The sequence below is a fragment of the Equus przewalskii genome, chromosome 4 (assembly GCF_037783145.1).
Source record: "Equus przewalskii isolate Varuska chromosome 4, EquPr2, whole genome shotgun sequence".
NCBI lineage: Eukaryota > Metazoa > Chordata > Mammalia > Perissodactyla > Equidae > Equus > Equus przewalskii.
Window position 1 is genome coordinate 52,697,597 of NC_091834.1, and position 25,966 is coordinate 52,723,562.

Consider the following 25,966-nt stretch of genomic DNA (forward strand, 5'->3'; position numbering starts at 1 on the left):
GAGTATTACACCCAGTGACTTTGGGCTGGACCAACCCCAGAACTTCCCTGAGAACTTCATGGAAACATCCTTGGGATCCAGGGTCCTCAGGGATGGCAGGCACTCCCGAGGTCTTCTTCTCCTGCCACCGCTAGATCCTTGCTTGCTTACCCCTAGGGACAGAGAGCTCACTCCCTTTTGAGGCAGTCTGCATGGCGCAGATCAATTTGACCCCAGAAGGAGTTGCCCGTGGCTTCCTCCTGGTTTCAGCCCTGTCCTCTGGGTCTCAGGACTGCCTGCAAGGCCTGGGGGCACTGACCTCCCCCACACCCCAGCTGCCCTGCTCCAGGCTAGGCTGCTCCAGCTCCTGCAGGCCCTCTCCAGTCTGACACACCCAAACTGCCTTATGCCAGTCCATCTTCCATACTAGAGCCCTGGACCAAAGAGAGGACCTGTCAGGAGATCTAAATGGCCTAGGCCCCCACAGAGGATGTGACTTTCTCAGGAAAATACCTGCAGACTTCCCAAATGTGCCTGTGTCACTGTTTCTATGTTGGAGCCACAGGCGTCTCTTGGTTTCCCTGAATCCAAAGGGAGGTTGACAGTGGGTCTGGTCATGGGGAATGGCCAGGTATGGACAGAAAGGCAAGCGGCTGAGTCAGAGAGGCCAGCTGGGGCAAGGCTGCAGCACAGGGACTGGGGCTTCTCTGAAGCATCATGGGCCCATCCCATGCTGGGATTCCAGGACGTTCCATGGTCCCCGCCCCTGCTTCTGTAGTAGCCACAAAGGAGGGTCTTGTCAAGGAGGCCAAGAGGAAGAGAGAGAAGAGGAGGGAGGCTGGCAGGCTTGGTGGCAGAGGAGGAGGGTGAATTATTCAAGTAAAAAGCCAGCGACTTTATTTGTCAAGTAAGGAGATTCAGTCATTCACTCATTAAATAGTTTTTGAGTACCTACTATGTGCCACACACAGTCCTGAGCCTTGAGGCTGTAGCAGTGAATAAAGCAGACAGAATCCCCAGTAACACAATTCACAATGCACATCAGGAAGCGTTGTGCAGTTCTGATGCCATCCACCTCTGTCATCCAGCTGCCTCAGCTCTACTCCTGCTCCATATGAGGACATGCAGCCAGAAGAACTGGGTTCCAATCCTACCACTCATTGCTGTGCAATTTCAGACAAGTCACTTGCCCTCTCTGAGTTCTATTTCCTCCACTGTAAAGGAAGGAACAAAACTCAAGGATGCAGCATCCTTTCTTCCTCTAAATTCAGTGGGTCTGAGAGTCCAGAGAGAGTGGGAAGAAGGGGAGAATGGCCCTCTGAGCTGCCAACCAGGGGCCAGGGCCTTCATACCCATTCTCTCATGTCATCTTCCCAGTGAGGAAGTTTTGCAAGTGCTTAAGAGCCAAGAGCCAAGACTCTGGATCCAGACTGCCCTGACATACCACCCACCAGCTCTGTGACCCTGGGCCAGATGCTGAACCTCTGGCTTTAGTTTCCTCCTGTGTAAAATAGGATGATAATATTACATCTCACTGAGATTGTCATGAGGATTATAATGAATGTAAAAATTATATATATATATACACACACATATATGAAATAGGTTTGGAATTCCTGATTTACAGATAAGGAAACAGACTCTGATCAGTTAAGCATCAGATAAGCAGAGAGATCTGTGTATGAAAGAAAAGTGAATCTGAGAGGAGAGGATGGATACGAACCCTGTCACCTTCACCTCCCTGTGGCTCGCTCACGCCAGCCACACTGGTCTCCTCAGCGTTGCTCTAACACACTCAGCTTATTTCTGCCTCTGGGCCTTGACACGGGTCTTCACTCAGCTTATTTCTGCCTCTGGGCCTTGACACGGGTCTTCACTCAGCCTATTTCTGCCTCTGGGCCTTGACACGGGTCTTCACTCAGCTTATTTCTGCCTCTGGGCCTTGACACGGGTCTTCACTCTGCCTGGAATGCTCTTCCCCGAGCTCTTCCATTATTCAGGTCTCAGCCCACATGCGCCCTCTTAGAAAAGCCTTTCCTTACCACTCCATCTGATGAGATGGCTGCTCTCCCTCTGCCCCTCCCCCTCCTTTCTCCCTTCTGCTTTATTTTTATCCCAATCCTTATTACCAGGAAAAATATATATGACTACGTGTCGGTTTCCTATTTCCCCCTTAGAATGTAAACACTATGAGGGTGGATACTTTGCCTTATGTACCACTGTGTTGCCAGTTCAAAAGCAGTGCTGGGCATGTGGATGATGCTCCTCCGTGTTTGTTTAATGAATGGGTGAGTGCGTGGGTTAATGAATGAATGGGTACCACAGCTAGACCAGAAATTCTCCCTAGCCCCAGGACACGGTCAGCACAAATGGTAACAGCTATGCACCTGTGCAGCTTCTGTGTGTGGTGGGCCCTCCTGGAACCCTGTGACGTAGCTGTTATGATCCCATTTTACAGTAGCATAAATCAAGGCTTCCAGAAGATAAGCGGCTTGCCCAAGGGCTCATGGCCCTTAGGAGGCAGAGCCAGACTTGGAATCGGTTGGCCTGACTTCAGAGCGCCAGCCCAGTGCACTCCGTGGCTCGCACGTAAACGTGCCAAAGACAGACAGAAGTCACCCTGGAAAGCAGCGTCATCACAGGCTCTGGGGCAGTGCGTGCGTTTCAGCAACAGATTTCCAGGTTTCTAGTGCAGGGCAGGAAGGCGCCCGCGCCAGCGCTCTTGGTCTGGTGGGTGACTGCAGCAAGGGCGCTGCGGTGCGGCGCCGCCTGATGCTGCAGTTGTCATGGCGACGAGCGCCTCGGCGATTGGTCCCGCGCGGCCTCACTGTGTTGCTCCTTGGGCGCTGGGGCAAGGCTCCCGCGCGCCCGCCCCTTCTCTGGATGCTGCCAGAGCAAACCGGGCGCAGACTTCCCTCAGCCCTCCCCTCTCTCTCCCCGCACCCCGCCAACCCGGATGTGTGGGAGGGCAAAAGTCCAAGGTGGTCCCACGTAGCGGAGAGGCCGATGCCCCTTCCCAACCTGGCGACCATGGTGACTCCACGTCCTGCCAGGCACAGTGTGAGTGCTGCGTGCCAGGGGCCCCCTCGGAGCCCGCTGCTGCCATCCCCCTGCTCCCATCCCAGTCTCCGTGGAGGAGCCCTTCACCCCCAAGAATTTGACTCGCCCCTTGATTTGATTTTATTCCCTTCCACTTCTTGCCTGAGCATCTTCTATTGCCCCTAACCACACTTAGCCTTCCCAGCTGGAGAAGGAGAGAAAGAGAAGAGGAAAACTGCCCCCAGACAGGATGGCTTGCAGAAGACGCTATTTGTGAGTATATGTGGCAGGTTTATGCCTGAAACTCGAGGCCGAGGACAGAGGGGGCCCAGCTGAGCTTGGAGCCCAAGTGAGGATTCGGTGGACAGAGATGCCAGCATTTGTCCCCTGCAGCAGAGGTGTTTGTTGGTGGTGACCATGAGAAAAAAGGCTGTTAGTCAGCAGGTCTCCATCGGGCTGTGAAATTCCCTATCTCTGAGGGCAGGTTCCCCCAAATCCATATACAGGGTCCCCAGACCCACTGCTGCCATTTTGGCATTTGGTGTAGCCCTCAGCATGTCTACTCGGAAGAAGCTTCTCATGCCCAGCTCATCTATGACCGGCACTTCAGCCATACCTGATGGAGGGTTGCCAGGAAGGTTGAGGTGCGGACAGGATGCTGTGTCCTTCATGGACAGGTAAAGGTCCAGCCTGCTATCATGAGAAGGTGGCATCAGTGTCCTCCTGTGCCATCCAGGTGTTCTGTGGGCCAGCAGCAGAGCACCTGTCTGCTGGGCCTGACACCAGCATCAGAAGCTGTTAAAGTCTGCCCGGAGCAGTGACATCAAGGGTCTGGGTATTTATGGAAACTGAAAGCCATGCCTCCTTAAGCCAGGCTTCCCAGGGCATCAGATGAGAATGCCAGCTTCCCTCGCAGCTCTCTGGGGCTCTGCGGTGTGCTGTTCTGGGGTGAGCAACCTTTGGTCTCTGGCCTCGCGGGACCCCTCCTCTGGGACCTGGGGCCACAGTGATTGAGACACAGCCACATATCTCCACTTGCCCTGGGCAACTTGCCCAGTGCCTGGGCTGTCTGGGGTTGTTCAGTGACATCAGACTCTGTAGGTCAGAGAGCAGAGCTGGACCCTCTTGGGCTGGGCTCAGTCCCCTGGACTAGAAAGGGGAAGCCTGGAGCATTACATAGGGGACGTCAAGGGGGGCCACTCCAGGGCCTCACAACCCCCTATACCATGACAAGGGCCTGTGGAGCCCGTAGCTCAGCAGCACCCACTCTCCTCCATCTATGGACAGCTCTCTCGATAATGGGCCAGACGGGAGCCCCGCAGGTGAGAGAGGAGGCCTGTGTCTGTGGTTTGCTGTGACGTTCATTTGCTTTTTTAGGGGAAAAGCCCACAGGTTGCTTTGTTGATGTGAGTAGAACATGCCAGCTTCTCACTCCCTGTGACAAGGCCTCAGCTATATTTTTGGAAACAAATAGTATATCCTTTCGCACCACGAACTTCCACCACCATCCCTGGAATAGGTCCTCCGGAGGCAGCTGCCCCTTCCTGCCACACCTTTGCCCGGGCCCAGGAGCCTGATGTAGAGAAAGTCTCAACTCTCAGGGCTATTAAACACCGGGGAAAGGGAAGATGTCGTTAGGGTGGAATGTGACATCTGCGTTGCACACTCAGCCGAGAGCCTTGCCTCAGATGTTCAGTGATGGAATCCTTACAGCAGCCTTGGCTGGACAGGCACTAAGACCCTCATTTTAGAGATGGGGAAACTGAGGCTCAGCATAGTTCCCTCTGGAAACTTGGAGTGTACTAGCCTAGGGGTGGGAGTTTTAGCCCAGGCTCCACACTAGACTCACGTGAGGAGAGTTTTTAAAATACCCATGCCTGAGTCCCCCATACCCTGAGAGATTCTGGTTTACAGGTCTGAGGAGGCCTCAAGCACCAGGATCTTTTTAGTTCTCCATATGATTTTAATGGACAGCTTTGGTCAATGTTCATGGATGCAGCTGCTTCCCAGGGCAGCGCCTCCCAAGCCTACAGGATCACGATGTTGCCAGGGACACAATTACTTACCGTAGATTCCATTACCCCTCCCAATACCAATACAGACTCATCCAGGCTGCCAGGGGCCCAGGAACCCACCTTTTAACACATGGCCCCTGGCAGCTTTGCTGACAAGTGGACTAAGACTGTCTTAGCCACTCGCCTGGGAGAGGGGCTGGACCAGGGGGAGGGCACACCTGTCCAGGGGCTCCACACTCCCTGCCTCCCAATCCTGCGGTCTTTTCATGCTTCTCCAGCTTTCAGGCGCCCACAGTCTGGCACTGTGACATCTGTGACATCTTTGCACATGCTGCCACCAAACCTGTGGGCACCAGAGATTGCAAACAGACCAGGGAGTTGGTGGCTGGAGAGGAGCAATTGCCCGTGTTTTTAAAGAAGGATTTTGAGACCCAGAGCAGGCTGTGCTTGAGGTTACTCAGTGGACCCTTGGTAAGCATGTGTTGGCTCCCCATTCCCCCTCACCCAGAACTGGGGCTCTCCCAGCACCTGCTGCTCAATCCTCGTTGTTACCAGGGCTTCCAGCATGAAGAAGGATGGGGAGTTGAGTATCCACATGTTTAACTCTCAGGGCAGCTTGAGACACAGTAGCATTGTCACCAATGTCAGAGGCTTCTCCTGCCAATTGCCTCACTGATTATCACAAACTGCTGTAAAATGAGGTGTTATTGATCCCATTTTACAAAGGAGAAAACTGAGGCTCAGAGAGGGGTGGGACTTGCCTGGCATCACATGGCTTTTCCTCCTGCACACTTGGTAATAGTATCCCTCCACCAACATGCCACATGCCAGACCAGGACAGGCTTGCTCCAGTGGCCCTGCACATGGCCAGCCATGGGGTCCTGCGGTCTGGAGGAGCCCTGCCGGGGGGCCTCTCCACTCCATCCCCCCTCCCTGTCCTCCATTTTCTTCCCCTCTGCCTCTTGGCCCCCAAGAGAGCCTTGTGAAATCTAGACACTGTTGTCGAGAGGCGGGCAGGTCTCCCCGTGGGAGCTCAGTCCCTTACAGAGGTGGCACAGGGAGGGGATAAAGGACGACGATGAAAGTGGAGAAGATTTATTAATGTACGAGGGGGAAATCATGAGCCTTCCACAAATCCGTTACTTAATGAAACTTGCTAACAACCGAGGTCATTACTGTACTGGCAGCTTAATTAATGGTGTCTTCATTATGGCCAGCCCCCTTCCAACTGTAGCTACACTTGGCATGGTAACGGTGTCTTCCTGGGTACATCACATTCTACTACTTGAAAACGGAAAGTTGGGCTATAGGGAGTTTGCAGTGAGTGTATGAGACCTGGAGCTGCTCAGAGGAGCTGATGCGGGATGGTCTGTTGCCTCCCTCGCACACCTGCTCATTCATTCATCATTCACTCACTCACTCTGGTCACTGTGGGCACTCATTCATTCACTCAACTCACAGTGGTTATTAGGCACATAGTCTGTGTGCTAGGCTGAGTGGGGCTATCCTTGTAAATGGGCCCGGCCAGGCCCTGCCTGCATGGAGCTTTCAGTCTAGATGAAGGACACACAATAAATAAGGCCACAGAGGCCCTCTGTGCACCATCCTGCACAGTCCTGGCAAGAGAGCTCACACTGCCACACTTTTGCCCATGCTGGTTCCTCTGCCCTTTCTCCCCCTCACCTCAGACCTCAAGACCCAACTCATGCCTCTTTTGACTCTCCCAGGCAAGTTGGTCCCTTCACTGAGCTCCCCCATCACTGGTCCTCCCCTTTCACAATGCAGGCTCCTCTGGTGTCACCAACTATCCACATCTCTCTCCCCCACCAGCCTGGGAACCTCCAGGCAGGGCCCTGCCTTTGTTTCCTGGCAGCCCTTCAGGCTCTGGCGTGGCAAGGCACCAATCACCTTTTTCTAAAACTTGTGGTAAAATGCATATAACATAAAATTTAGCATTTTAACCTTTTTTTTTCTAAGGAAGATTCGCTCTGAGCTAACATCCATTGCCAATCTTCCTCTTTTTGTATGTGAGCCACTGTCACAGCATGGCCACTGACAGAAGAGTGGTGTGGGTCTACACCTGGGAACCAAACTTGGGCAGTAGAAGTGGAGCACACGGAACTTAACTAGTAGGCTACTGGGGCTGGCTCCATTTTAACCATTTTTAAGTGTCTAGCTCAGTGGCATTAAGCACATTCACATTGTTGTGCAACCATCACCATCATCCATTTCCAGAACTTTTTCATCTTCCCAAACTGAAACTCTATTCCCATTAAACACTAAGTCCCCAATCCCCCTCGCTCAGCCCCTGGCAACCACCATTCTACACTCTATCTCTATGAATCTGACTACTCTAGGGACCTCATATGAGTGGAATCATAACAGTATTTGTCCTTTTATGAGTGGTTTATTTCACTTGGCATAATGTCCTCAAGGTCCATCCATGGTGTAGCATGTGTCAGAATTTCCTTCCTTTTTAAAGCTAAATAATATTCCGTTGTATAGAGATGCCACATTTTGCTTATCCATTCATCTTTCAGTGGACACTTGGGTTGCTTCCCCTTTGGGCTATTGTGAATAATGCTGCTGTGAACATGAGTGTGCTATGAACATGAGTATCTTTTCAGGTCCCTGATTTCAATTCTTTTGGATAAATTCTCAGAAGTGGAATTGCTGGATCATATGTTAATTCTATGTTTAACTTTTTGAGGAACCTTCATACTGTTTTCCACAGTAGCTGAACCATTTTATGCTCCCGCTGGCAGTGCACAAATGTTCCAATTTCTCCACATCCTTGCCAACACATGCTATTTTGTTTTTTTGGTTTTTTAATAATAGCCATCCTCATGGTGTGAAGTGGCATCTCATTGTGGTTTTGATTTACCCTTTCTTGAATAAAAGCAGGCGTGAGTGATAAAGCTCAGCCTCCTCCTCTCCTGATGGACCACACAGCCCCAAGGACCCCCCGCATCAACCTGGGAGGGCTGGATCTGGCTGGGCACCCACTGATACCTCCACTGTCTTTGTCAGAATTTCTGTCCCAGGGCAGGGGTCAGGGGGAACAGGGAGCTCTGGGCTCCCCACCCAGAACCCAGTGCTCCAGGACATAAGTAGCCTAGGGGGCTGGGTCCTTGGGGGTGCCTGGAATGCAGTAGGTTCTCAAAAAATTTTAATCACAGGAGTAATACCTGCTTTCATCCTTTTTTGTTGTTCTTTATTTATTCATATAATTGAGAAATAATTCATCAACATGTCTGTGCACAGTGCAAAGTTGCCTCCCTCCCTGTCCCTCTGCCAAGAGGGCACCACTGTGTCCAGTTTCTTGGGTTCTTCCAGAGCAGTTCTGTGCATTTACATATGTGCTATATTGCTGAAATGCCTCCACCACCCAGGCAATTTTTCGGAGCAGTTTAGCTTCCAGTCACTGCTTTACATTTCTGGATTCGAGCCAATTAAAGGCTCAGTTTGGGGGACATGGTGACTAGCTAGCCCTTGAAAGAAGCAACAGTCTCTATCTGGTGGGAAGTCCTGACTCATTGCTTGCTGTGGGGTCCCCATGCAGGAAGCAAACCCATGGCAGGAGAGGGGAGATTGGCAGGACTGGTCCTGGAGCATCCTGAGATGAAGATCCACCAGGCCTCCCAGGAGCCTGTTCGTTGAGGCTTTGCCATTGTCACCTTGACTGACTCTCCATCCAGATCAATTCTGTTGGGCACATTTATTAGCACCTGTTCAACACTGGGCTTGGGATGGATCCTGGGGAACAGCGGCCCCTGCCCATGGGGAGACAGACACAGGTGGAGCTGCCAATGTGGGGAGCAGGGGGTATATGCTAGACACCTTCAGCAGGGCCACACACGTCAGAGGCCGTGGAGATGTGGGTGAGTATTCTGAGAGGATCCACGGAGGGTGTCTGGTTGATGGGGACAGGGAAACCAACAATCTATGGTGTCGGGGGAAGGACTGCACGGCCCAGAACTTGCAAATGTTCACCAGATATTCATGAAAGTGAAAATCCACATGTCAGTGTCTGAGCCTGGGACCTCACGCTGTTTGACATTTAAACCACGTAGTGCACTTCCTGTGATTTTAATATATGTTGAGTTTTACAGGAATGCAACTGCCCTTCTCAAAGTCAAGGGAAGATCAGACTTTGATATGTTTGGACCTCTGCCAAGAGCTGTTACCATTCAGAGCATCATGTCACCAAGGGCAGCGTCCCTCATGGCACCTGAGTCACCAGCAAACCTCTGTGTCCATCTGGGCTGTAGTTGCTGTCACAGAGAGGCAGGGGGCTGCCTTCCTCACTGTGCCCTGAGGGGCAGCTGTCCTCATTACTAACGCGCTAATTACGGGTCACTTCTTTATCAATTACTTTCCTCTTCTTCTCTCTTGATTTTTGTTTTAAAAAATATGTATGTAGATAGATCATATTATTGGTGAACTCCATTTCAGAACAGAGAAGGGGGTAGCTCAAGGTTTGGGTTATAAAGAGGGGGCGTTGGACAAGGGATGCTTGTGGTGATGGAACTCGTGTGTTTTCACATGATCCTGCACATGTGATAAAACCTCATGGAACTAAACACGCACATGCACACACACATCTATGTGCGCACACATGCACACGAGGAGGAGTAAACAGGAACTCTGTCTACAATGGTGGACGGTACAATGTCAGCAATGTGGTGGTGATATTGGCCTATAGTTTTGCAAGATGTCACCATTGGGGAAAATGGGGAAAGTGTAGACAGGATCTCCCTGTATTATTTTTAACAACTACAGGTGAATTTACAATTATCTCAAAATAAAAATTTTAATTAAAAAAAAAGGCCAGGGGCAGGTGGGTCTGATGGGCCAGACTCCTGGTGACTGTGGGACAGAAAGGCCAGTGACCCCTCCTCCTCAGTCTCAGTCCCGTTGTGGGAGGCCTGTGTGGTCACCAATCTCTGCTGTCCTCCCCTCCCTGACAGCTGCGACCCCTTGACCCCTTCTCCCCAAGGCTCAACCGCAGCAGGGGCTCTGGGACCAGCCTCCTCCCCCGAGAAAGGCAGCACAAACCCCTTTTCGGCCAGCTAGGGCCTCACTGGCCTCCAGCAATGAGTTTGAGACCCAGGGGCGGGGTCTTGTCGACTGTCCCTGGAGCCCCTCCCGGAGCCAGGACCCAGCCCCACCCAGGGGCTCCCCTCAGGTCATCCTGCATGACTGCCCTGCTGACCGTCCACTCCTTCCTGCCCAGTCTCTGCCCAGTGCCACCTGCATGAGTGATGATACTGTCACCTCATTCTTCCCAGCCCTTCCGTCCACACTTCTTGGCCTCCTACCCAGCAGCAGGAGCTGGGCAGATGCAAACTAAGCATTCATTCAAATGCCATTTTAAAGACAAAAATGAAACCCAGACAACTGAAACTAAAAGGTTAAGGGAAGTGAGTGCTCTTGATGGGTTTGTCATCCTACAAACTGACTATTCAGTGAATTTGTGTTTGGCAAATTGACTCATCATGGATTTCAGGAGAGCCTGGACAAGGCCAGCGAGACTGGAGCGGTGGGGTCAAAGCCAGTGGGTGTGGTGTCAGCTCAGGGTCCAGCTCACCTGGCATCTTGGGGGCCAGGCTTGCTGGACTGACCCCTTCCAAAGGGTTCTGGCCGTCCTCCCCTGTGTTTCCAATTTCCTGGGAATGTGCTGGGGACATGGGGACTCCAGGGACCTGGGGCCTAGCCCAGAGATGCCCCATGTCTCCCTATCTCTGGTCACACCTGACCCTGGTGCACTGGCCTGACCTCAGAGGGTGGAAACACCCAACAGTGAAAGGGTCCCATAGAGCAGCCCTGAAGCTCAGTGGGTGGCCAATCGAAGTGTGGCTAATTGCAAGACTTTTTATTGGCTTCGGTGGTTTCATTCCTTGTCAAGATGATCCCCGGCATCTGTTTGGAATGGTTAATAAGGGAAGTGATGCATAATCATCACGGCCCTCACTGAAATTCGTGGCCTGTCTCTTGCAGTGCTCGCCAGCCCGAGATGACACATGATGTCTTCCTCACATTTTCTCTCCATTCTCTCCAAGAGAGAAGCACTGGCTTCACCTAGTCCAGCGGGCTAGGCACCTCCTGAGTCCCTCAGATTCCCCATCCTTGGTCCAGCTTCAGGGCTGCTGAGTGATGGGGGTGCCTCAGAGGAACTCCCCAACACTAGGTGGGCCCAGCAGAAGTGGGGGCCAAGGTATTGGGGTAATCAGAGCCTTTTCTAGTCCCGCCCCCAGCTGCAAGGCCCAGCCACTCTCCAAGGAGCTCTCAGGGAACCCCTTATTTGCTTCCCAGTAACTGTGTGACTTGGAGCAGATGACTTAACCTCTCTGAACCTCAGATTCCATTTCTGTAAAATGGGGTCAATAATTTCAGCTTTGCAGGGTGACCACAAGGATTCAGTGAGGTAATAAAGCATGTAATGGATCTGTACACCTATAAATATTAATCTCATGCCCTTCCTTCTTTGGATTCTCACTGCACAGGGAAGGGCTTCAGGACGCTCTGGGACTTAAGAAACATGGACATCTGGGGAGGGGCAGGAAGCCAGGCTAGAGCTGAGGGACTGTATTAATCAGGAGTCTTTGGGTTGCAGAGAACAGAAACTCAAGTCAGAAGGGATTTTAATGGTTACTGTCACTGAACAGCCCAGGGGTCTGGCTTCAGTGGGGCCGGATCCAGGGGCTTGGACACTCTTGTCATCATCTCCTGCTTGCCTTCCTCCTGGGGTGTGTTCCTATGTGGGGGCTCCCTCAGAAACCCTCACATCCCGCTGGTCAGCCCTGGCGCTCCTGGCCATTCCTGAAACCATCTCCCCAGAGGAGGCCATGTGCCCATCGGCCAGCCTCTGTCCCCGGGCCACCCCTGTAGCTGGGCGAATGCGGTGAGCTGAACCACTGCCCTGGGAGTGTTAAATGTGTGTAATATGTGTAAACTGGGGAGTCTGGGGGACATATGAGCCTTGAAATGTGTGTGTTTGTTCTGAAAGAGGCAATAAACCAAGGCTGGAGATAGTCACTAGGTATGCTTGGAGTTAGAGGGCAGCATAGGCCGGGCTGGCGGTATCAACTCAGTAGTGGGCAGACGCCCCCATTACTGAGGCCACCGCTAAGCACCAGATGGGCAAACCCTCAGCCGGCAGCTGGCCTCTGGCCCAGGGCAGAGCCCCAAGTCCTTCACTCTGGGTATAGGGCGCTCCGCGGATGGGAGGAGAGGGTTTGCAGCTGGAAGTGTCTGGGTAAGTCCCCAGGACCCCGGACGCTAGGGTCCAGCTGCCCCCCACCCCCCAGGCTGCTGTACACCCCTTTTTCTTATACAACTGTGACCTATAAACAAGAACCCTTTTTCTTGCTATTCCATGTTTCCTCTTTTCCCAGTGGTATATATTTAAAAAAGAAAAAAGCTGCCCAGGGCATCGTGTGTTACCCAAGAAAACACATGGTCTGTTTCAGATGGACCTTGTATCGAAAGGAGGGGAAACCCTTCCTGGCTGTGCTGGGCCTCCCTGGAGAGGAGGAGGGAGGGAGAGGCAGAGTGAGGATTGTGGGGAAGGCATGCTCATGCTGCTGGCTGCATGTCCCAATGTCCCCATCTGTGAAATGGGCCATTCCTGGCCCCTGAGGCCGGGTGAGGGTGCACAGAGATGATTGCGGACAGCACACAGGGGTGCTCAGGCCAGAGAAATTCCTCAGGAAGGATGAGGGCCTGGGGTTCTCATCCTGAAAGGAACAGCACCTCATATTTGTCTCCCGGACTTCCAAGTTTACAGAGCACCCTGGAGGCAGAGCGGGGCTCGGAGACCCCTCTGTAGAAGAGGAGACTGAGGCTCCAGGAGGCTCATGGTTCATCCCAAGGACCCTGGGCTGAAGTGGGGTTCAGACCTGGATGGTCTGGGTCTGGGTCATGGGCTCAGCTGTGCTCCCTGGATGGAGTCTTGCTCTCCAAGTGCCCCCCTACCCCACCTGTTGTCAGGCTGCCACTTCCTCCTGGAGCCTGAGGCTGAGGGGTCTCCCAACCCTGGGCCCCTGGGCAGGGCGACACTGCTCTGACCAGAAGCCCAGGGCCCCCTCCCTTCCAGCAGCCTTCTTGAAGGGCTGTGCTTGTGCTTTGCCACTGTTCTGTCCTTGTTCTTCTGACATGCCCATGGCCTGTCATCAGGCCTTGAACAGGTGTCCCTACAAGGGAGCCTCAGGTCCGGAGAGGGACACGAGCCCAGAGAGGGCAGGGCTCTTCCCAGTGTTGCCCAGCCCATCAGTGGAAAACCAAGACATGGAGTCGGGTTTGGGGACAGCAGGGCTACTCCCCCCTTTCCTGGGTCACATCTGTCTTATGGCCAAGGCATGGTCTCTGGGCCAGGCCCTCAGGAGCCTGTGCCCTGTCCCCTCTGGCCTCCCCAACTTGCCCTTGCTCCCTCCCTCCAGACACATCCCCTCCTTTCTGTGCCCAGCTTGCCCAGCTCGCATGCACCTCCTGGCCTTTGCCACTAGACTTTACCACCAGACTGTCACTAGCCTGGGTCCGCCTGGCCTGCTGCTGGGTGTCCATGCCTGGAGAAGCACCAGAGTCAGTAGTTGCTCTGCAGACCTTTCTGCACCGACTGGGGGATCAGAGGCCCTGGGGTGCTGTCCAGAGGAGGTGGCCCTGAGCCGGGCCTTAGTGAGAGGCCAGCCTGGCAAAGTAGGCCTTGGTGTTTGTTGAATGAGTAAAGGATGTCCCACGTTGTCTCCTTCAGCCTGGAGTTTTATGTCTTTCTTTCATCTAAAAAATACCATCCAGAGGGTACCCCCATCCCAGGCTCGGGCTGGGTGGGCTGGGGCATGATGGGAAAAGGCAGAGGGAGTCTGCTGGGGGGGCCACAGCAGCTGACCAAGCAGAGTGACCAGGGTGCCCACTGAGGACCCGCCCAAGGCTGGGGGGCAGTGAAGGAGAGGAAGGCATCAAAGCATGGCAGACTATACAGTGCCCAGAGGTCTGGCTTGGGGATTCAGGTGGGTGACAGTGCTGTCGCCCAAATAGGGCCCCCGCGTGTGGGTTGCTGGCATAGGAGATTCCTTTGGGACAGCCAGGAAGGAGCTGGGGAGCACTCAGTTCAGTGTGTCTATAGATTGGGGTGGGGAGGTCAGAGGCTGGGACTGACCCCTACTCTCATTCCCCAGGGAGGACACTGCCCCTCCATCCCCCAACTTGGCCCTGCACCCCGGGCTCAGCCCTATCCAGCTGGCCAAGGGCAGATTCTCCCCGCCCTGCTGCAGCCGCCAGCCTGCCCCCTGGTCCAAGGGTGCCCGAGGCCTTCTACCAGGGCTGCTGCATCTGCCAGGAGAGTGTGCCATGTCCTACGTGGAGACCAGACGCGTAGGGAACAGAGCGTGCTGTGATGTCGTCTTGCCACCCTGGAGAAGAAGCCCCCACTCTTCGACCTTCAGGCCGAGCCTTCCTCTCTAGCTCCTCCCTCTCATGAACTGAGTAGGTGGGTTAGGGCTCCCTGTTCATCCAGAGCCCCTAGACCCAAGGGCTAGGGGTCCGCAGAGCTCTGTCTCCAGGCCCCCGCTAAGGCTTCAGCCCCACTGCAGTCCTCAAGAAAGGGCCTCCACGCAGCCCTGCAGTCTGCCTCCTGCTGCTGCAGGCTAGGGTCCCCATACACTGTGCAAACCCCACCCCCACCTCTCCCTCCTGGCCCACCCGCCCCCTAGTCCAGTCTGGCCTGCAGTCGAGGATGGTGCCCAGGTGCCCTCACTTGCAGTGTGACTGGAGACAAGTCCCTTCCCCTTCAGGGCCCAAATCGCTCCCCTGTGAGGGTAGGGTGATAAGGGTCCCTGCCCCCAGTGTCTGGAAGCATGGAGGCCACGGACCCCGTACCTGGCACACAGTGGGCACACAGAACCTAGTGGCCTCATTGTCACTGGCCACTTTAAGCCTCAGTTTCCCAACGACGTTAATGTGAAAGCATCTAGCCTAGGGCCAGGTCTGCAGTAGGTTCTGGAAATGGTCATTGTTTTTAACTTTCACTTAACTAAAATGAGTCAGCACAGCAAGTTTTCGGGAAAGGGTGGCACATCTAAAAGAAAAGAACTTGTGAGTTAAACATGAGCTGTTCCTCACTACTCTGGGTTCCTAGCCCTCAGTGAAGGGAGTGTGGGGCAGACTTACCTGTCATGTGGTTGTTGAGTGCAGGGCATAGGAGTGGGGAATGCTGGGGTCACATCACAGCCTGACTGTGTGAGCCAGTGCTTGGTGGCCTGAGGCCAGCGGTTGTGCTCCCAGAAGGTCTTCGTGCTTGTATGTGTGCACAATTGTGTTGTATGCGTGCATGGGGGCTGCAAGTGTGCATCTTTATGCATGTGCACACACATGTGCATACATGTGCATGTGTGCATGCATGCTCATGTGATGGTAATGGTGTGTCTTGTGTATATATTTATCTGGCTCTGTGAGGTCAGCAGGGTCTGAAAGTGTATTTGTGCGTTGGGGTACCATCCCATGGGCCCCATTTCAGATGCGGCTGGGGAGGCACTGCATGCAGGAGGTGCTCACCATGCCCTCCCCACTGTTCAGGAGCTCCGGTGAGGGAGGTCCTTGCCCTGCACGGAAGAGAGCTGTCCTCCACACCCACACCTGGAGGGATTTTGGGGGCGAAGCCCGCCCCCTCCACCTGGCTCAGTCTTTAGTCCGTGGTGGGGTGGGGAGCACTGTGCAGCTGTGCCTGAGACTGAGGATGAGCTCCAGGAGGTGAGGTCAGGGGAAGGCAAGGGCAGTGTGTCCAGGACGCGACCTCTGTGTGAGGAGCAAGAAGCAGACGGCAGCACGACCCACAGCTGTGCACATGTGTTTCTTAGCTTCTATTCACATACAGCAATTCTGTAAGGACAGCCAAGAAACTAAGGACAGGGACTCCCTGGGGGCAGGGGGACCTTGGTGGATGTGGGACAGTTGGGAGGCTGACTTTTCACTTGACATCTTTTTTATTTTACCTTTGAACCATGAGAATGCATTAGCTTTTTAAAAATTAAATTTTAAAAATGTGTAAGTTGTTGGGTTTGGGTTGTTTTCTAGATATCCAAAGGAATCCCCTCGCAGTGGAAGGCCACCCTCAGAGAATCAGCAAATCCTCCTCCCTGAGTTTGGGCGGGGTCAGAATGTTCTCCTCGTCGGAGGTCAGCTGGGACGACTTTGGATGGTGGAGACCCTGGGGCAGAGGGCAGGGGACACAGCCCCACTGACCCAGGTGAGGATCTGGGGGGGCTCTCACCCGCTGAGAGGTCTTGGGTGGGGCTCAGCCTCTCTGAGCCTCAGTTTCCTCCTCTATAAAATGAGGGTAAGAAACTGTGGCTTCCCAGGCAGGCTTGAGGATGAAATGAGATTATGTCAGCACCTGAAGAGCCTGACGCCTGCTGGGGTGAGGCTGAAAACCCAGGAGGGACCTCCAGAAAGGCCAAGTGGACCCCAGTGAGTTTGCTGGAAGCTGCAACTCCCCTGGAGATGGGGCGGCGCCCGATGGCTCTGCAGGGCGAGAAGTTGAGAAGTCAAGGTTTGGGAAGGATCACAGGCCACCCCTCCCCTCCCGACCTGTGTTGGTCTAAGGCATCTGTCTACTCCCTACCTATCAGCCAGTTGAGCCTGGGAATGACAGGAGGTGGCAGTTCCAGACATGGCACCAAATGGCACTGGGGCACAGGCTGGGCCAGGCGGAGAGCCACATGGCAAGGCCTCAGTCTGCTCTCCTTGCCAGGAGGCTGGAGGTGCCCTAGCCAGCTTCCCTGGACCCTCGACACCTTCAGCTGATGCCTCTGCCTTAAGAACCCCCGGTGGGCCCCGTGGGTCTCAGAAGAAGCTGAGATGCTGGAGTGGTGGTGCTGGGGTCTCAGTGGGCGTCCCTCTTCAAGCCAGGCCTTTATTCCTGCAGCAGATGCCTGGCCTCCCCCTGCACCCCACACTGCACCACACCAGGGGCCCTCACCTTGATCCCTTGCGTGGAACCCCCTCCCTCCTGAGCTGGGTTCCACTCATCACTCAGACCTTGGCTCCGCCATCACCTCTTCCTAGGGGCTGCTCCTGACCAGCATGTGAGGGTAGCCCCCCTCCACCCCTGCCTCGCCACCTCACACACGTGCTTCTCCTGTCTGTGCTGGTGGGAGTGTCCTTGTTGGTGTGCTCAGCTGTTTTTCGGTTCTGCCCCTCCCTCTACACGGCAGCGATGTGCCTGTCTTATCCACTCTTCTATCACACTGTGCTCTGAGTACTGCTTCCCATCACGTCTGGGAGCCTCAGTTTCCTCATCTATAGAGCAGAGATAAGAACATCTCAGGTTGCAGAGTGGTTGTGAGGGGACGTGAGTCAGTACTGAGCTCAGAGAGAGGCTGGCACGAAGTGGGGGCTGCATGTTAGTAGGTGGAATGAATGAATCATCGTCCCAAAGGGGCCTGAGACACCCCACTCCCAAAGTTAAGAACTGCTTCTCTAGACAAACCTCCTCATGGTGCATGTTGGGAAACTGGGGCCCAGAGAGGGACTAGATGCCCCTTGGGTCTCACCCTAGGTCCCCTGCCTGGCTGCCCTAGGCCCTATCTCCACACCTCTGTCCAGGGGGCTGTGCAGAGACAACCCCCCCTCCCCCACTGCAGCAGGGAGTTTTCCAGACTCAAGCTGAGCTCCTCCAAAGGGTATCCTGGCAAGACGGAGGGGCATGGAGGCCAGCCTGGGGACAGTCACTTCACTGTGCCAGGCAGTGGGGTCCCTGGACAGGCAGGGTGGTCTGGGGCCCAGAGCCAGGACAAGAAGGCTGAGGGTGAGTGGGTAGGAGCCCTCTGTGTCCTTCCCAGAGGGCGGCCTTGTGGGGTGCGTGGGGCCTGGGCAGGACAGCCAGGGTGAGGCAGTACGGCAGCACGAGTGTCGGTCCAGTCTACAAGGAGCCTCCAGTTTGTCAGTTCCTGGGAACCTCACTATGGCCTCTCCGGCAGGAAGATCAGCTCCATTTCACAGATGAGAAAGCCGGAACTGAGGTAGATCAGAACTGGGAGCCCCGATGGGTCTGTGTGACTCTTGCTGTGTGACATTGGGCAAACAGCCTCACCCCTCGGGAATGGATAACAGACCGAGATGACAGGGCAGCCTGGCATGGGGGAGAGGCTTTTCTGGGTTCAAGTCCTGGCGCCACCTCTTACCTTCTCTGCATCTCCGCTTTCAGAGCCCCCAAGAGGAAGGATGACAGCACCCCACTCTGATGCTCAAGGGCAGCGACGAGGGGTGAGCCCAGACCCCACCCTCGCTGGGTGCTTTTTCCCTGACAGCCTGGCAGAGCGGTCAGGAGCACGGACCTGGGGAACTGTTGCTCACGTGGCAGCTGTGACACGGCTCACAGCTGGTGCGTGTGGGCCTGGTGTGGAGTAGGCATGGGGTAGAATGGTGCCCAACACCTCCTCCCTTGTCCTCATTTCTGCCCCAAATGGAGAAACTTCTGGAGCCCTAACAATGGCCAAACGTTCGCTGTCCCTACCACTAGGACTGTCAGTCCAGCCTCTTGGGTCAGCATCGTGTGTACCCAGAGCCATAAAAACATTCCTGCCTGTGACCCAGAAATTCCAGGAAGGGTCCTAAAGGCACATGACGGCTGTGCACACAGACCGCACTGATGGGACGCTCCCGAGGCCCCGTTTCGGAGGAGACGGGAGATGGAGCCAAGCCACACCCATCCGACGGCGGGGAAGTGCACGGGAGTTCCACCAGCTTTCAAAGGGGTGGCTGGAGGGATGTTTGAAGACCTAAAAACACACATTTAGAGGAGGGCCTGGCCATAAAACATCCTCAAATAGTAACACTGGTCAGTCCCCAGGGAGTCGGGGATGGTGGGTGATTTTACTTTCCTTGTTGTGTGCCGCTGTTACTTTCCACAGTTGATACCGTGACTGTGTGTTACTTATTTAATAAGAGCAAGGGGGAGAGTGTAACAGAGGTATGTGGCCTCCCCTGTCCCTTGGAAATGGAGGCCAGTTCCACAAATAACCCACTCCAGGCCTGTAACAGCCTGGAGCTACCTTGCTGCGAGCCCCCTCTAGGGTCCTGCCCTCACCCCAGACAAGACTTAGCCACCCACCGCTTGCTACAAATGAGCCTACTCTAGAAGCTCCTGCGGGCTTTGAGCTGCCTCCCCAGGTTGGGGCTAGGCGGAGGGGTCCCATCACATGCCACGCGGCCACCCATGCCTCCCTTCTCCTCATTCTGTCCCTGCTCTTTATTTCCTCTTCAGTCCTTCTCAGGAGCGAACAAAGCCATCCTCTGGCCCGAGACACAACAGCTCAGAGCCAGCTGGGGCAGCCCAGACCTGCCCCGGGGCCCTCCAGGTATTCTTTCCAGAAAGCATGGAGTGCCTAGAATTCTTACAGAAGCAAATGTGTTCTTTTTAAAACTGACGGAGCTTTCTAAGCCTGGAGGGCCCCAGGGGATTTGCGGGTTCCCTATTAGACCTATCTGGGGAGCTTTGAAAAACGAAGGTGCACACGAACAGACATGTCATTGAGGGAGATACACAGATGGCAGACAAACACGTGCAAAGACGGTCAACATCATTAGCCATCAGTGAAATGCAAACTAAAACCAGTGAGATATCAGTGTGTATCTGTCAGAATGGCTAAAATAAAAAATAGTGACAACATAAAATGCTGGCAAGGATGTGGAGGAACTGGATCACTCAGACATTGCTGTTGGGAATGTAAAATGGCACAGCCACTCTAGAAGACGGTTTGGTAGTTTCTTTTCTAAGTAAACATACGCTTACCATACGACCTAGCTATTGCACTCTTGGGCATTTATTCCAGAGAAATGAAGACTTATGTTCAGACAAAAACCCGTACGAGAATATTCATAGCAGTTCTAGTCATAATAGCTGCCAAACTAGAAAATGCCCAGATGTCCTTCAGCAGGTGAATGGATAAACAAGCTATGGTATATCCGTACCAGCCGTAAAAAGGAAAGAACTGCTGATGCATGCAACAACTCGGATGAACTTCCAGGAATTATGATGAGTGAAAAAAGGCGATCTTAAAAACTTACATAGTGTACAATTCTGTTTCTATAACATTCTTGAAATGACAAAATTATGGAGCCGGGGAACAGATTGGTGGTTGTCAGGGGTGAGGGACTGGGGTAGGGAGGGGTGTGTCTGTAGAGGGAGGGGTGGCATGAGAGAGCCTGGTGATGGATCAGCTCTGTCACTACGCAAAGGTACAGATGTGATAAAACTACACAGAGACATGGATGCGCGCACGTGTGCTTGGGTGACTAGTGACATTTGAACAAGCTCAGTGGGCTGGACCAGTGTCAGCTTCCTAGGTGGGTGGTGTGCTATAGTTGTGCAAGATGTCATCACTGGGGGAGGCTGTGGGAGGGTTCAGGAGACCTCCCCATACATTTTACCTTGGAACTTCCTGTGAATCTAGGGTTATTTCAAAGTAAAGAGTTAAAAAAAAAACCCACTCGAGGTGAAGGAAAATGCCCCCAGAGGTTCTGAGGTAGTTGTGTCAGTATTTCTTAAAGTACCCCAGTGTGTCTGCCGTACAGCCAGGGACAGAAACACTGACCATTTCTCATTCACATTCAACAGAGGGGAACTGAGGCCAGAGAAGGGATGGGGTTTTCCGAAGGCCACACAGCTGCTTCGGGTGGAAAGGGATGACCACCAACTCCACTGAGTCCAAGGCTTGGGTTGTTCCTGCTGCTCCAGGCTAGGAGTGCAGGCTGGGGCTGAACCAGGTGGTTTGTTTTAATGTAAATTTGTATTGAAATACAGTGTACAGCTTGTTGAATTGTCACAAACAACACACTCATATAATCAGCACCTAGACCCCGAAATGGAAAATGACCAGCCCCTCAGGAGCCCCCTCATGCCCTGCCAGCCACAGCCCACCCCCAGGAGATCCCTCTCCTGACTTTTTAGGTCACAGAGCAGTTTTTCCCTTCTTGAACTTTGTATAAATGGTTGGGTGCTGTGGGCAAGCTGTGACAGGGAGTAGGACTGGAGCCGCCAGTTTATTCTGAAGGAAAAGGAATCGGCCTCCCCAGGAGCCTGATGCAGTAGAGCTGGGGGTGGGGCTTCAGAGAAAGACCTGTCCCCAGGGCAGTTGCCTTGTCCAGGTTGAGCTGGAGGCCAGAGGAGGAGCTGGAGTCCTGCCCGGCTGACTGAGAGCTCTGCGTCCACCAGCTTGGTCCAGGGTCCCCCAAACATCCTGGGGTCCAGCCGGGTGGACAGAGTGCTGGACGTAGGGCTGGCAAACCTTAAGTAAGACTGGGTGGCAGTGAGCAAGTCACCTGGTAGAGCCCTAGTTCCCCCAAATATAAAATTGGGATTTTATATATGTGAATAAACCAAGTATCTATTAATATAAAATTAATGTGTTAACATAACAGTTGGCATTTATGGAATGCTCACTCTGCCTGGCACTGTTCTGAGTGCTTTAAATGTATTAACCTATTTAATCCTCCCAAAGCATCACAGATGAAGACACTAAACTGAGGCAAAGAGAGGTTCATCAACTTGCCCAAGGTCACACAGCCAGTACGTGGCAAAGCTGGGATCTGAACCCTGGCCCTCTTGGCTCTAAAACTCATGTGTTAACCTCCAGCTCTGACATCTCAATATACACTCTTCGATGTACCAAGAGCTCCGTGAATATTGCAACTGTGCGTGCACTGCACTTTCTGGTTTACAAATCACCTTTTCTTTGTGGGCAGTATCTCATCTTTCCTCACAACATCCGTGGAAGGGGGGGCTGTTGTTGCCACCCCATGCTCCAGATGAAGAGGCTGAGGCTCAGAGAGGTTCTGTCACATCATAGGTTGGAACAGGGGTTTGAGCCCAGGCGGTTGGTTCCAAATCCAGCTGTGCTGGGCTAGGGGCCTCTCTGTGCACTCCGAGAGCCCTCACCCTGGCCTTTCCTCCTTGGACCTGTGCATCTCCTGTTTGCAGATGGACTGAGAGGCAAAGGAGGATTGGGGGGAGAACAGGCTTCAGTCTGCGGCTGACAAGGCCACATTGACCTGGCAGGGTGCATGGCAGAGGGAGGGTCTCCATTCAGAGCCAGTCCTAGCTGGGCTATCCGGGAGTCAGCGAGATGCCAGGAGGGCTGCCAAGAGTTCATGCCGCCGAGGAGTCCCTGGGGTTGGGCAGGGATGGGGGTGCGGAGGAGTGGAGAGCCCAGGCACGGGTCACTGCCTGCCACGGGGGTTAGGGCTGGGCCACAGCACCGTTAGGGCCCCCTCAGTCCTGTGAGAGCAGACAGTCCCCATCTCCACATGTATACTCAGTAACAGCACTGTCTTGTAGGAAAATATCATGCACCCTTTAATATCTTAGACCCAGGTGTCACAATATGGGGAAGTGCCACCACACCTCCCTCTCAGGGTTCGGTGAAGGCTAAATGAGTTGATACCCATAAAGTGTCAACACCAATGCCTAGTAAGTAGAAACTGCTCAAAAAATGTTTACTGTTATTAGGGAAGTGGGAGAAAGAAAAAGAAGGGAGGAAGGAAAGGAGGGAGAGAGGAAAGAAGAAAGGAAGGAATGAAGGGAGGGAGAGAGGAAAGGAAGAAAGAAGGAAGAAAAGGAGAGAGGGAAGGAAGGAGAGGGAGGAAAGTCTGTCTAGGAGGATAAGGCAGGAAAAGAAGGCTGTACAAAGGAGTTGACGTTTGATCAGGGTTTTTGTAGGGTGAATAGGAGTTTGCTGCAGGATAAAGAAGCAGGAAATGGAATGGCATTGAGGGTACAGGTGGCCCCTGAGCTGCACTTTCAGCATTTGTAAAGGAGGGGCATGTTTCCATGTGCTTCATGAGGTTCATGCAAGGGCTGGATGAGGAAGTGTTTGGAAAAAGCATCTAGCTTGAGGCGGGCTCTCTGCAGCAGGCCAGGGTAGTGCCACGTGATCATGATGCAGTCAGAGCGGGACCCGAGCTGGGGAGCTGAATCCCTATGCTTGTGGCAAGGTGGCTGTTGGGCTCTACCTGAGGGCACAGTGGGCTCTGCCTGAGGGGCCGGAGAAGCCCAGCACCATTTTGCTGTGTCCTTGTCACATCATATTGGTATTGTCTCCCATGGCATGTGTGCATCTGAGCAGCCAGGTGGGAGTATTGAGAGCTGGGTCCTCCTGTCCAGACTTGGCGCTTCCTGAAGGCCCAGTGGAGGTCCTGGCATAGGAGGGAGGTGGGCAGGGACAGGCTGTGCTGGGGGCACCAGGCCCCCTGCCTAATGGAAGGCATGCCCCAGCCCCTAAAGGCCTGGGACTCGGGGCCTGCTGCCAGCGACAGCAGACAGAGGCTCATGCGTCTCCACAGTCGTTTGAGACCTGTGATTTGCCCCCATGAGTGACATACTGTTACTTATTTACATTTTACAGATGAGGAGACTGGTGCAGAGGTGAGGGGGCTGGCACCAAATCCAGGGCTGGTCAGGGGGAAGGTGGGATCTGACCCCCAGGTGGGGTGGCCCTGGCCTGGGTCCAGAGCTGGACACTGAGCCTCTGGGTGTGGGCCCTGAGCCCGTGCTCTAGGGGACTCCAGGCAGGCCTCTTTGGGGAAGGAGCATGGTGGTCCCAGGTCAAACACACCTGAGTCTCAGTCCCAGCCCAGCCTCTCAGAGTGGTTGACTCTGCCCGTGGCGCTTCCCCTCTCTGGGCCTCCATCTCCCTACCTGTAAGGGGAGCTGCCGCCCTGCCTTACTGGGTGGCTGTGGGGCCTCAGACAGGGCCTGCTCCCCTCCTCAGACTGCACTCACCACCTCTGACTGGCAGTTTGTGGCAGGTCACAGGATCAAAGGAGGCACCATGGCTGTGATTCGTCTTGTCCCCTCAGTGGGGCCAGCAGTGAGCAGACCCAGGAGGCCCAGGCTCTGGGAGAGCACACTCTGATAGAAAGACAGGCGGGGACAAGCAAGCCTGCAGGTAGATGGCTCACCTCTTTTCATGCAGGTTCTGAAAGAGAGAACAGAGAGCAGTGGGGTGAGAGGATGGGGGGCGGCAGGAGGGCTTCTGTAGACAGTCAGGGGAGGTCTCCCAGAGTTGGAAAGTGCATGTCAAGTGAGGTGATGGGGCAGAGCATTCAACACAGAGGGAGCAGCTAGTGCAAAGGCCCTGGGGTGGGGATGAGACTGGCACGTTGTGGCAACAGCGAGACAGCCAGGGTGGTTGGAGTGGGGGCTAGTTTGGCAAGAGGGGGAGGAGGCAGGGGCCAGATCATGCATGGAAGGGAGTTGTCTGTGGCAGGGAGACTGTGGGCAGAGCTGCGAGCTGGAGGCTGAGGCCCAAGTTGGGTCCAGGCCACACCCCAGGATTGGCCCATTAGCTCTGACTGCAGAGGGCCTCGGGCTGGGAGACTCCCTGTGGGACCCCGGACTTCAGCTTCCCCTGAACAGGGAGAGGCTGATTTGACATTGCTGAGGGCCCCTGTGACTGAGCTTCCTGAGGTGGTGTGTCGGATGGAGACAGGGCAGCTCCTCAGTTGACCCACTGAAGGGAAAGAAAGCACATGGTTTCTTGCATTTGGAGGCCAAACACTTTTCCCAGGGCTGCCCACCTACCCCAGGACCTGTCCCGAGACCCCCAGCATGGCCTGAGCTGGCATGGCCCCCCAGGTGTGTGTTGCATGGGGTCATTGGTAACCCTGTCTCACTTTTGCCACCTCAGGAGCTCTCTGGAGATGGGGAGCTGCCTCTCCACTAACTGCCACAGGTACTGTCGCTCCCTTCACTCCGGGCTTGTGCAAGGACCACCAGGCCCACTCTTTCCAGTGGCACCCAGGGTGGGCCCCCAGAGGGCATCAGGGGTAACTTCCCCCTCCATTTGACCCTAAGGTTCCCCCAGGAACCAGAGGTACTGCTGACATGTCCCCTGAGAACAAGTACAGCTAGGCGTGGTCCTCCCAAACCAGGGCTCAGCCAAAGGTCCCCCGAGGACCAGGGTTCAGACCCATAGCTCCTCTGAGAGCACAGGCTGGTGGCCCCCAGAGGACCATTCTACAGCTGTGGTTCCCATGACAAGCAAGGCTGCAGCCCAAAGGAGATGCCTGGTGGTTTCTATTGGTTTTCAGACTGTACTTGGTGGAAGCGGGTTGTCTGAGGGTCTCTGCCCTCGTGGATCTTGCTGTTCCCCTATGTCTTTAGAAGAAAGCATTCTGTTTTTACAAGAAAGGGTTGGAGACTGCAGCCCAGAGGAAGGTGCCCTGATGGAGGTCACCAAGTCTCTGCTCACAGTCTCACGAGCAAGAAAGACAAGTAACCAGCAGCTGGTCCTGGAGTGGGGTTGGCACAGGGGAGCCGTGTTCCGTGTAGCCATGTGAATTGGGGAGGAGGGGACGCCTGGACTGCCTTGTAGAGGTGACTAGAAGTCAGCTGGTCCTGTTTGGGAGGTGGGAGATGAACCGCTCCCAGGAAAGGGTATACTTTGTGAGGACCTGCTGGACATGGTGGAGAGCAAGGAAGAAGTGAGATAGAGGGTGGGGCACAGCTGAGTCCCACTGAGGAGCGCTGCCTCTGTGAGGGGGCTTCTGAACCGGCCTGGAAGGAGACTCACAAGGCAACGAGCCCCCGCACTGGACACGTCAAGCAGGGCCTGGGCCCCACAGGGCGGGGGCGGTAGATGCTATACAGGGAGGTGGTTGTAATGACCATCCAGGAAACTCTGAGGCTGCGAGAAGGGACGAAGGGGTGGCCATCTGGGCGCTGCTCCCCAAGGCCAGCTTGGGGCTGGACAGCCCCCCAGGGTGTGACCCTGTGGGATGGGGAGCTGGGCTGTACATACATGGGCTCACACATGCTTGTACCATCCCATACGTGGACCCTCCACAGTCATACATAATCTTCACAGCAGTGCATATGTTTAATGAGAGCTGAGGGGGCCCTGCATCTTCATGTCTGCACAGAACCATTATTTGCCCAT

General features: G+C 54.3%; 1 protein-coding gene across 2 annotated transcripts in view; it reads left to right on the top strand.

The window, feature by feature from the left end:
- The first annotated feature begins 2,834 nt into the window (after positions 1-2,834).
- The window catches only part of LOC139082823 (uncharacterized), a 54,733-nt gene continuing 31,601 nt past the window's right edge, over positions 2,835-25,966 (top strand). The window contains exons 1-4 of one of the 2 annotated variants that reach the window (XM_070615887.1): positions 2,835-3,039; positions 3,215-3,291; positions 16,104-16,275; positions 18,235-19,832. In XM_070615887.1, coding sequence (XP_070471988.1) covers positions 2,863-3,039; positions 3,215-3,291; positions 16,104-16,275; positions 18,235-18,255 — 447 coding nt within the window. In that variant the 5' untranslated portion in view covers positions 2,835-2,862 and the 3' untranslated portion in view covers positions 18,256-19,832. Of the gene's footprint in view, positions 3,040-3,214; positions 3,292-16,103; positions 16,276-18,234; positions 19,833-25,966 lie in introns of those variants that run through there. The other variant, XM_070615886.1, reaches the window with a different exon arrangement.